We start from the raw sequence: 12,403 nt of genomic DNA, 5'->3' as shown, positions 1-12,403 counted from the left end.
CCTCTTTTAACTACATCGAGAATGTCCAAATGCTTTGATACAGGAAAATATTGAATAATTTGAAAAGGTTAACAAGTTATTTCCTTTTATCTTCCTATTATTCTCTTTAATGGCAAAGCTGAGTATTTTCTRCCTGTGACAAATTCCAGTTTCAATTCTGCGTGCACTGAGGAAGTCGCTTTGCTGCAGAAYGCAGCTCAATTAAGCCACCTCTCTACAGACTCTGCTGAGGAAGACTCACTGAACAGAACCCAACCATTACCCCATGAACATGAATTAATTCTTGTCATTTTCATTACAGATCATATGCATTTCTACCTTTTTCTTCTGTCACTGATTTCCGTGTTTAGAAACACTTGATAATCTCCCCCGTTTTCAGTGATGCTGCACTAGCAGCAATGTAAATCAGGGTTTCCTTCATGTCAAGCAAGGCACAAAGCAAGGAATCTTCACTTCCAGCTCACAAAACCGTGGTGGGAGGAGGTTACTGACCTCAATCTGCTGAATGGCCTCTTCCCGCTGGCGGATGGCCTCCAGATCCTCCTCCGTGATTTCCGAGAGCAAGGCTTGGTCCTGGCCCTGGTTCTGCCACACGCCATCGCCTCCGTTGAAGATCTTCTCATCATCAGGCAGGTCAGAGAAGGGGGTCTTAGGGCTCTGCTGAGGTGGGAGAATGGAAAGAAAGCAAAGGAAGTGTAAATGTTTCCCAGTGTTACACAGCTTTAGTGTGGGGAAAGGAAATATTGATAGAAGAGATGGCGTAAATGGTGGTGAAAAGGTGAAGAGGAGAAAAATAAATTACATGAGAGGAAACATTTCAAGTGTCAAAGGAAGTTTTAAGACCTGAAGTCAGACCTCCTGAGATGCTTTTGGGCTCCAACAATCAGCTTCAATTCTCCACAGTTCTGACAGAACAAAACACTGGTGTGAAGCTCTAAAATAACACATTCACCTTGTTTAATTTCCCTGCAAATTCTTCCAAAATTAGACACTTTCTCAGGCATATAGAAATCCTATTTGTCTTGAAGATTTTATGATCCAAATTGCAAAATCCAAAACACAAAGGTTCCAATCTTCTCCATTTATGAGATAAACAGCACAGCCCACAAAAGGGGAAATCATTGCAGTGATGAAATTTGAAGAGTGATCGGCCTGAGCAACTCATGGTGTTTGCTCTGTGGAGCTCACCTGGTTTTGCTGACACATCAGATCACAGCCACTGAACCACAGAATGGTTTGAGCAGAAAGGACACTAAAAATCATCTCATTCCTATCCCCCTGCCATGGGCAGGGACACCTTCCACTATCCCAGATTCCTCCAAGCCCCATCCAACCTGGCCTTAAACACTCCCAGGGGGGAKGCAGTCACAGTTTCTCTGGGCACCCTGAGCCAGGGCCTCATCACCCTCTGAGTAAAGAAATTTTTCCTAATAACTAATCTAAATATTTCCACTTTCAGTTCAAAATCATCCCCCCATGCCCTATCTGCCTCTTTAACAAGTTTCTCACCCTCTTTTTTAAAAGCTCATAACTTGTTTTAYAAGCCCCAACATTCCATTTTCTGCTACTTTTGGGAGCTGCACTTACATTCAGATTTTAAAACCTTGTTCAAGAACCAGTTGGATCTCCACTAAAAGTAGAGTCAGAACTTTACCAAGGTCTTCTACAGCCTTAAGGTTCTGTGCCTGTGTCAGGTTCAGTCCTGACTGGATTTGGAGAATGAAATGATTCAGGGTTTATTTGAAGGCTGAGTTCAGGTTCTAAGCTAAGTGGTGCTGTTGAAGGCTCCAACCTTAAAACTGCAGGAGGACTCCCCTTCAAACAATGTTCATGATCCTCTAACTTGCTCTTGAGCTGAGCTCTGACTCCTTAATGAAAGTTCCAATTAAAAAGCAAACCAAGAATTTTGATGCTCTGAAATCTGATGCTCTTGAAAGAAGAAATGACAGTGGCCATGACAGATCATTGACCAGAATGTCCCCATAGCTTCTAAACCAAAACAAAACAAAAAGAAAACTGCCACAAGTAGTCAGGGACAYGTTCAGTTCTTTGAATCTGGATTTATCTGAAGCACAAACAATGGGAGTTTTGTCTGAAAAATTAAAGCCTTTGCTGCCTGTCTGTGGCTATATCTTCAAAAATTTTAATTTCCCCAGATTCCTACAGGGTGAACAGGTAGTGAAACCATGGACAGTTTGCTGGAATGGCATAGGATGGAACAACTGGAGGGACCAGGAGGACTTGAGTCTGTTTATTTAACTCTCTAACCCTTCTTTATCTCATCAAAAAGTATGTAATTCCTATATTCAGAAACCATAGAATTTTTGCATTTATCCAAACTTAGTATTCTGAAATTAATTCATTATTATTATTGTTATCATCATACTAGCTGGACACAAGGAAAATAACAAAATGTGGTAAAGGAGGTGGGGTGATGGAAGAAKGAGAAGGAAATAAGGAAAATCAGCAGTGAACAGTCAAGTATCTTTCCAAATATGAACAGAAGTTGAAAATCTTTGACATTAATGTCACACTTTGTTTCACCTTCTGCTTTTCGGGGATCTGTTATCTACTGAGAAAGGGTGTGTTACAGGAAGAAAATCATCATTTAAAATTAGCCTAAAGATTCATTTACGCTTTAAAATACATATTTTATTAGGATTAAGATACTCCGGGGGTGTTTTATTCACTAATTATTATGTGCCTTGGACACTAACTCCCCTGGTAGAGTGTTTCAGTGCCAAAAGAGTGTATTAATGGACTGAGGGGAAAAAAAAAAAAAAAAAATACCACCTTTGGGGTATTTTAAAGCTTTATTTGGTGGCACAAGTGTCCTCTCATCTTCACCAGTGGGGTAAGATGAGCAGAGCCAATAAGCTCATTGCCAATTGCACTGGAAGATCCCAAGAATCTTCCCTATGGAGACACAGGAAAAGTATTCTGATGAAATTTGTGTGCTCTGGTCACTGCAAGGACACTGCACCAAGGACCTCAATGTCCATGAATGGACACTCAAAGCCCTGCTTGTCCCCTGCAGGTTTGAATTTCAGTGGAAGATGATAAATTTGCAAGTGTTCAAATGTTTCCCGTTCTGTTGTGGGAGCACAGGAGAGCCAACAATGCAGCAACCATCTCTTCAAATTAGATTAGTCCATGGAATAACACAGTTGTACCACAAACATGCTTTGTCTTGGCCTGTGTCAACTTTATTTGTMATCCTCACTAGCTGGGCCTGGTGTCTGTAAATAACACAACCCCCTCAAAATTGCTCAGATAATGCATTGCCAGGTTGCTGCTCAGTCATCTTTAAAAAAAAAAAAAAAAAAAAAAAAAAAAAAAAAAAAAAAAAAAAAAAAAAAAAAAAAAAAAACAAAAAAAAAAAAAAAAACAAAACAAAACAACAAACCCAAACAGCTATTCATGTGTTTAAATAGGTAAAGGTCTAGACACAGATTTTCTCTAAACAAAGTAGTGACCTAAGTTAATTTCAGAGCTGCTGAAGGCAATTACATGCCCTTGTGTGCTTAACATCTTCCGAAAAAATCCGACTGCGGCCGCCGAATGAGTAAATCAGTAAAACAACAGGATGCAGGGGGGGGCTGATATTTCCTTCCAGACATAAAAATGGCTCCATAATAATATTAAATACAGTCACCATGACCTGCTATCAGGGTCTGTGTGCTGTGCTAAAAAATAAAAGTGATTTTGTGCTGTTGATGGCTCAGAGCCCCTCATTTCTGTGATAAAGTGAACAAATCTTAAWTTTGAAACTGTGAAGGAATCTAATCACTTCTAATACCTTTGATTGAAAGCTGCACATAGCTTGGCTTATCAGTGGTCTTCATTCCCTTTTGAGTTATGTTCATTGCCATGTCTGACAAAACATTTTATTTATAGCAAGAAAAGATCAGATGGAGGGCACTCACTGAGCCTCCACAGATAAGTTCCCTTTGACACYGCTCTGGAAGGGGCCATAACTCCCTGTACAGGCATTTCCACAATAAATTTGATTTAGTGCCAACTTTTATGCCCTGTGAATCTCTGTGTAATTTTCTGTCGGATTTCCTTTCATAAATTGTTAATTGGATGTGTTTGAAGTTGTTCTTTTGTTGAAATTTGCCTCTGGCAGATTTTTGTCAAGATGTATCTATAAACTGAACTCTGCCAATGGAAAAAAAAAAAAAAATGATAGCAGAGAAAAAGTTGAGTATATCTGATATGCTCAGTAGTTCTTTTAAAACGAAATCCTTAGGACTGAGGGTCACACCRTGCTGCTGTTCATCACATCTGAAAAATTATGCCCAGGCACAACATTTTTCCTGTTGGATAAAATCTTTTCACCAGGATAAAATCGTTGCTGCTTACAACTACATTTTTTTATCAGATTTATTCTACCAATGGGAGAGATGCTATATGCAGCTGCTGATAGGGAGGAAAAAAAATAAGAAAAAGAAGTTTTTATCTGGATGGTGACAGCTTCTGTCAGCGCCTGTACTTTATCAGYAGTGAAATCTTTGCCTCAGAAGTTATATGTCTAAGACCCCTCCAAAAATAACCCCCTCCCAACCCTGGTCCTGTCTCACTCCCCATTTGCCTATCAGAAGGGACAGAATATCACAAGTTTGACAACTTATGTCACACAAAATCACCAGGCAAGGGATTGAAATGTCCTCTCTYTCTGCTCCCATATGGTTTTTATTCCACAGAGAAGCAGAAATCTAATGGGAACTCCAGCTAACAGGACACCCACCAGCCCTCACAGCTCATCTTCAGAGAACTGGGAGTGTCCTGGTGCAGTGAGAGTGTCCTGGTAGCTCCCAGTCCTGCGGCTCGTTTTGACATCACTGACTTTAACATTGACATTTCTTACTGCTGGTTACAAGACTGTTCCCTTATGGCAAATTCAGGGCATGAAATGTTGCCTGGAGATGTATGAGAAATGGCTTTTAGTGCCAGGGAAATGTTTTGTGATTTCAAAGGAAAATTTCCTCTCAAATCCTCCCCAAAACCCGAAGTTATAGAGAACATTATACAACACAGACAAATACAGAGACACACACCCTCCCTCTAGCTCAGGTTASAATAAAAAAAGATAATAAAGGTGAGAAATCAGATGGGCCTCTCACAGTCTCACCAAAAAGAACTGTAAGAGTTGATGTAAATAACCAAGAGTTATTGAAGCTGGATTTACAGAACTTGTTCACCAGGTGAGTGACACCACAGGGACAGGAGAATTGAAGGGCTGAGGAAGACATTCACAAACTCCTACTTTCAACCTYGGCATGAAGACAAAGGAACTTGATTAAACCTGGAATGAAACAACATGAACACATTTCTATACTGTCTTCTTCCACTCCAAACTCCACCAGGAGTTGTGTCCTGGGGAGGAGAGTTTGATTTGTGTGTGTGGAAGTTTGGGAAGAGGATACAGACACAGTATCTTGGGATGGATGGGGCAGAGCTGTTGTCAGAGCAGTGAAGGGGAGCAAGAGGCTGGAGAGCAGCCCATGGAAAAGGACTTGGTGATCCTGGCTGACAGAAAGTTTAATTTGAGCCAGTAATCCCTCATCTGGACTGAAAAACTAATTCTGGAGAAGAAGAAAGAGCACAAGTTCATTTTTCCTGACCACTAGTCCATTCATTTACACTTTTCAAGCAGCTGGATCATGGCTGGGCTGTAAGACCCTGCAGACACCTTTGAAATGCACAGCACTGTTCACAAATTCCTTGTAAACCCCTCCCAGTTTAGACCAGCACAGAAAAAACCAAACTGACACCTCTGAGCTAATTTTGTGCCATAGACTGCAAGCACTTCCCAGGAAATCTTCTGCCACCACGAAAAGCGAGGATTTCCGAGCTCTTACATGACTCAGGGAGCAAACCAAGGAAGGTTTCTCTCTCTTCCCTAATCTCCAGCAGCCTCCTGCACCTCGAGCAGGGATAAGGGCAGCCCCAGCAGCAGCCACCACACCTCCCACAGCTCCTGCAAACTCTCMCATCTCCTCGGGTAACACTCTGGCTCCGGCTTTCAAACAAAACGCAAATGCAGAGATGTTTATCTCTTGCTTTACAGTACATACAGACACATAAACAGCCAGCCAAGGCTTTATGAGGATATCCTATTCTCAGTAGCACCCAGGCTCACAGATTCACGTTTTTATTGCGTGTAGAGTAATGAGGTTGGAGTGTCTGCATTAGAGATCAATAAAACACCGTGCAGCGAGGGCCACAGCACTGAGCACTGCTGGAGTTACCCTGCCTGACTCATTTTTTAATTGCAGGYTGGCACTGCAAAGCTGCCTGGGATAAAACTGACACAGAGCAGCCAGTTTGGCCTGGCTGTCCCCAAAATRCAGCCAGGTTAAGGCCATGGATAAATTGGATTAGATGATCTATCTCAAAGCATCCTTCCAAAACAACTAACCTCGCAGGCTCAATGAGATTTAGAGCTGTGCCATGCCAAGAAAAAGCCCAGAGCAATTACAGGTAGAAAGGCCTCAGGCAGGCATGGAACAAGCAGCCTGGGACTTCTGAATCTTTTAGAAGAGAGAAATAGTGATATTACAATTTTGCATTATCTTTCAGKCAGAAGATCGCAGCAGTGATTGGCAATCTAAGCTCTGTTGTCTTAGAGGAGCTTCCCAAAACAACTGGGAAAAAATGCAGCACAAAAAATCACAAATTAACCATTGCCTGCTCTTCCTTTTCACTCAGAAAGGGCCAAATTTAAAACTACCATAACAAGGACAACTTTAAAGTGAAATGTGCTGAATCCTTCCTGCATGCATCACTGACACGGGCAAATACAGAAATGGATTCAGCATTTTCTTCAACTTATGCAAATTTGATTACTCTGCACCAGTATAGCAGGAGAAGAACCAGGATGGGGAAATTAGCATAAAGGGAAGGGCTGAAGTGCATATTTATTTAAATTAAGTAGAATCCTTCATGTGTTTCTGTCCTCACTCTTGATCAAGGTGTTTACTTTTGAATGAAAGGAATGCAAAACTGAGCAAGGAAACCACCCTTTCTACCAGTTTCTTACTACAGAATATGTAAGAAATTACTAATTTTAGGGAAAATGTATCAACAGAAACMATTTTGATAGCTTGCTTTTCAGGATTTTTTAATTTACTCGTTTGGATCTCTGCAGTTATGAGGACTGAGAAAATCTTTTCAGTTTCCTGGAAGTGGAAGAGACTCAGCAACAGAGAACCTAGTTCATACCTCCTACTGTTTTCTTCTTCTTTAGCTTGCCTTCAAGACTTTATTACTTCACCAAATTCATTCTAAGCAATCCTGACCTCATCACCTGGGGCTGCTTGAGTTCAGAGCTGATCTTACTGTACCCAGGGTGGGAGAATTAAATGGCCTGTCTGTGGTGGATGAAGAAAAAGAAAATGAGCCAGAGGCCCGAGGTTTAGCTCTCTGATAACTGATGTGCTTTTAAGAAGCAGAGCACATTTTCTCCCCACAGTGAAGACCAAATTTAGGAGGAATGCCCTTCCTACCAGGCTTAGATGGTGGGGCTGACACTCACATTTTGCWCATGGAGATCATCAGCTTCTAGGTCAAACTTCAGTTGATCACGAGGGCTACTTTTTGCCACGTACTTTCGCCCTGACTGACTGAAGGAAGGACCAGATGATTTTGCTCCTATTTCCAGTCCTTCACCTTTTTTTTTTTTTTCTTCTTGATTTGGCATCCTTATCTACCTTGCAAATAGACGGTCCCACAGTGATGTGAATGAAACAAAACAGCACCAGTGAAGAGAAGGACACATTTCACATCCTTGTAATCCAATATTCTCTGCTTTTTAAACCCATTTCACTGAATGCGTTCAGATTGCGCCCATCCTTCCTTAAATCAGCTGACTGGGCTGCCACYRCCTTCAGGTGACGTCTCCATACACAATGGAGTGAGTGGATAAATAKTCCTTTAAGGTTGTCAGGAAGGAGAGCATTCGCTGGTGTTTTTACAGCATCACAGCACATTCCTAAAGCTGCTCCTGCCCTTCCCTGGCTGTCTGTGCCATGTTCTCAGCATTCTCTGTCTCTGCACATCTCTGCTGGCACCACACTTTGGCTGGGGGTGCTGTCTGAGAGCCGAGCTCTGCATTGTTCCTGGATCCTGGTGTGAGGCAGAGGCTCCCTCCCTGAGCAGCTGAAAAATTTGTGTGAGCAGCCCATGTTTGAAAGAGCTCACAGACACATCGAGACTGTCCAGAAAGGCTCGTGCTCTCTCTGCCTCCCAACATATGTGCTGCACAGCTGGTGAGCAAGTTCCTGCTAGAAAGGCAAGCAAGAGGGAGAATGAGCCGCTGGCTCACCCGTTAGTGCCCACGCAGTATTGAAAAAGAATTAAAATAGTAAGGAGCCTTTTCTTCCTGGGTTCACATGGAGTCAAGAACCAAATTCAGCTTSATTTCCTGCAGTGGAGACACCCCCTACCATGGGCACAGTGCCACTCTGGAGCAGTGGAAAAGCAAGAAGATGCTGGAAAACAAAAGTGTGTCTCTTTCTTTCAAAAAATAGACTGCTTTTGTATTTTATATTTTAATTTTGGACTGCTGATCCACTTTTATTTTTAGAAACATGGCTGACTTCCACAAAACTTCATTGGCATCAATTTTTTAATCTCTCTTTGTCTCTGGCCTTTGGCAGGGTTTCAGTGGACTGCTCAGTGTCCAAGCAAATGTTCAGAGCCTGGGATTGAGAATCACTCTCATTTAGTGACTCTTCATAAAGTCTCTGCCCATTTAACAGCCCCTGCCCTCTGCATYCAGGATGCTTCTGTCACTGCCCAAAAGCCTGATCCCAAATTAGGACAAAAAATTGGAGRAACTTTGTCACCAGCAATTTGGAACATTTTCACTGAGCCTTTTCGGGGTGGGTGGTGAGTTGATGAGAATGGGGATGGGAACAAAGACAGAGTTCCTGCCTCTCTGTGAGAGTGGGGCCCAACTTTGTGGGAGAGAAGGATGAAAGAGCAGAGCTTTGAGCAGAGGATGGGACAACACCTCGTCACCCCMCAACAACTTTGAATTTTGAATAACCATAGAACCAGAGTATGGTCTGGGATGAATGGGACCTTAAAGTTCATCTCATTCCACCCCCCCTGCCGTGGGAAAGGACACCTTCCACTATCCCAGGTTGTTCCAAGCCCCATCAGCCTGGCCTGGAACACTTCCAGGGATGGAGCAGCCACAGCTTCTCTGGGAAACCCGTGCCAGGGCCTCAACACCTTTATATTAAATAATTTCTGTCCAATACTTAATCTAAACCTCCCTTCTTTCAGCTTAAAGCCATTCCCCTTTGTTCTGTCATTCCACCCCTTGTCCAAAGTCACTCCCCAGGTCTCTTAGAATCCCTTCAGGCACTGGAAAGACTCTGAGGGCTCCCCAGATCCTTCTCTTCTCCAGACTGGACACCGCCAGCTCTCCCAACCTGTCTCCAGAGCAGAGGTGCTGCATCTTCCTGAACATTTTTGTGGCCTCCTCTGGTCCATGTCCTTCTCTGCTGGGGGCATACAGAATTGATTTCCTGTCATAATCTGCCTGTTTCCAACCAAATTTTTTCCCCTTTTCCTCCAAACATCAGATGTTACAGCTCACGGGACACAATCATCCAAGTGGCAATACTGGGATGAAATAAAGACGCTTGGAAATYAGAATTTCATTATAGTGTTGGGGTTTTTAAAGTGTTCAATTATGGCAAAGCACTGCACAGCAAAGTCCAGTTAGATAGGAACTGTTACAGTCAAAAGGTTCTGCAGCATTTGGTCCTAGAGAGATAAATTCGGTGAAACAGAGATCACATTTTCAACTAAACTGTTGAAATGGCTTCTGTCCCTCTAAGTGTTACCGCTAAACTCCCAAAACATCGGTGGGGACTTTCCCAGTGCCCACCTGTCCATGCAGAAGGGGGTGATGGTTCCTTCTCCTGCCAGTGATAATTCCCTCCTAACTCAGTCTAACATCTCCACCTGTAAACCGCTTTAAAATATAAATTTAGCTGAAGGGAATGAAATGCTTGCCCTGATTTCTGTGTGCTGTGACAGCAAGGACTGACATGGACAAGAGAACATTGTTCTACTGGAAATATTTAACAACAGTCAACTTTATTCAGAGAATGTAAGCTTCAATCTCCAGAAAAATGAAGGGTGACAACTTGAATTTCAAGTCAAATCAAGTCAGGATATTTACTAGATTAGAGAAAAACACCAAAACAGMAGAAAGAAAATTATATTCTTCCTCAAGAATAGTGATAGAGTTATTACAGATCTAGGCAATGTCTCAAGGAAGAGAAACTAATGCTATTAGGGAAATTTAGACACAGAGGTGAATTTTGCACCAAAGTGCCTGAGAAGTGAAATAATGAAAATAAGAAGTGTAAACATTGCTAAAGGGAACAAAATTGTGCTTCCGAGTTAGTTTGTCCAGGGAGAATGAAATAGGGAGAATTTGGCAGTTTGCTAATTTATCCTGCATGAGTTCTTTACAGGSCAGGATGAAGTGAATTTAACCTTCCAAACAGTGACAAGAAATAGGGAGTTTCAGGAAGGGAAGCGGTGCAGAGCAGCTTTATTATCCTCAGGTGCTCCGCGCTGTCGCTGTGATATACRCTCACAGAGATGTTAACCTTTCCTCATCTCAGTCCCACTCCACCCCATTAGCATACAAGCTTTCATGAGGATTGAAAAGCTACCTAAAATGTTTCCAAAATAAAGCATTCAGGGAAAGGATTAAGATAAAAAAAAATGCCGAGAGGTTTTCAGCTCAGCGCCTCCGGAACGTGACATGTAACAAAATCGTTCATAATCTGCCCATTTTCCAGTTAATATCAGGACAATGTCTTAACTATGTCAGAGGCAGGAGAGGCCACAGATAAACATTCAGATAATATCTACCACAGATTTTTATTGCACCATCACTATTATTTATTTTACTTCTGTTTTAACTGTGCTATTGACTTTGCAAACTGATGGGGTTTTAACCATCCACACAAGTATCTTTTATTAGTTTCAGCACTTAACCTACATGTTTCTTTCCTTACATCAGGCTATTYTGGCTTCTATCATTCAACTCTGTGAATAATTCACCTGGTCTTCATTTGTATTTTCACCTTGAAAATATTTATAGACTGCAATCATGTCCCTATTGATACTTTCTTCAAGACTATTTAATTTAGCTCCCTCATTTTCTCATCTGATGTTTATAGACTATATACCTCATGTTATTTTACTTGCCCTGTTCGTGCTCTTTTTYATTCTTTTATTCTCTCTGTATATACCAATGCCCTTTCCAAGCCATAAACTCCAATATTTCATTGCTTGTGCCATAAAAATATATTTCTGTTGGAAATTTGCACCCAAACATAGGAGAAATTTTGTCACATGTTRAAGTCCACTCTGAAAACTGCTGCATGGGGCTATGATTGGTCAGGTTGCATCTTGATAATTTTCCTMTTTGACCTAGTCCCAAAGGACCCAAATCTGATCATTTTCCACTCCTACAGTAATAAAGAAATAATGATTTCTTTCTGAAAGATTCTGAAAGGCTAGCACACACTCACTGAATTAAAATAATATTTCACTTCCTTTACGAGATTTCTGTCTGCAAAACCACATTGGAACAAGGATTCTCTTTGTGGAAAGGGGACAGTTTTTTGCTGCTCCTCTAAAAGTTTGTGTGTGTGAAAATGTGTTTTTTGTCACATAAACCCAGATTTTTACTGCACAAGAAGCTCCCCACTAACACAGATGGGTGCAGACACTGCCACTGAACCCATGAAATCTGTGGGGACAAAGGGATTGCAGTGAACTACAGGAAGGGKGTTCGCAGGGAATTTATTTCCTTCTGCTCCCTGTCCACTCAAAACAGCAAAGAGGGTTTCTCCAGCAGGTAATTCAACCTAATAATGTTCTGACTTCCTTTTTTTTTTTTTTGCCTTTTCTCTAAACTGCCAGTGGAGACAAAGAATTTTTTTTAGCCTACAGTGAAGCTGCCACTTTGTTCCATCAGATATCAAGAGTCATTCAGAGGAATAGGGATAAATCAGGCATTTGCTGGTTCAGGACTGGTGGTATTGACATGCAAGTGGGATCCCTCTTGACACCAATTTGAGATGTTTGCATAGTGGATATCTTTCTTTGAATTGATCAGGCAAATTGAGCAGCCTGAAATCCACCTCTCCAAGATTTACCCGCAGTGGAAGCACTGACCTCGGAGCTCCTGATTAAGACTCCCACCATAATCAATGGAAGCATGGTCAATAAAGTCAATGGAGATAAGCGCCCTATTCTCCAGATTAAAAAGATTGACAGCTACTTAACACAGATTGTGTGGTAGACTACAAAGGGAGCCTTGAATGTCGGGCTGAGAAATGGAGATTTACACTGCACG

General features: G+C 41.8%; 1 protein-coding gene across 5 annotated transcripts in view; it reads right to left on the bottom strand.

Moving 5' to 3' along the window:
• Positions 1–12,403, bottom strand: part of TSNARE1 (t-SNARE domain containing 1) — a 391,207-nt gene that overhangs the window by 154,085 nt on the left and 224,719 nt on the right. For 4 of the 5 annotated variants that reach the window (XM_057368790.1, XM_057368789.1, XM_057368787.1 and 1 more), the window contains one exon: positions 493–660. In XM_057368790.1, the coding sequence (XP_057224773.1) occupies positions 493–660 (168 nt within the window). The remainder of the gene's footprint in view (positions 1–492; positions 661–12,403) is intronic. The other variant, XM_057368792.1, reaches the window with a different exon arrangement.

Source organism: Malurus melanocephalus, unplaced genomic scaffold, assembly GCF_030028575.1.
Source record: "Malurus melanocephalus ecotype Western Australia unplaced genomic scaffold, MMel_1.1 scaffold_97, whole genome shotgun sequence".
NCBI classification, from domain to species: domain Eukaryota; kingdom Metazoa; phylum Chordata; class Aves; order Passeriformes; family Maluridae; genus Malurus; species Malurus melanocephalus.
The sequence above is the reverse complement of the archived record's forward strand: the minus strand, read 5'-3'. Positions and strand labels throughout refer to the sequence as shown.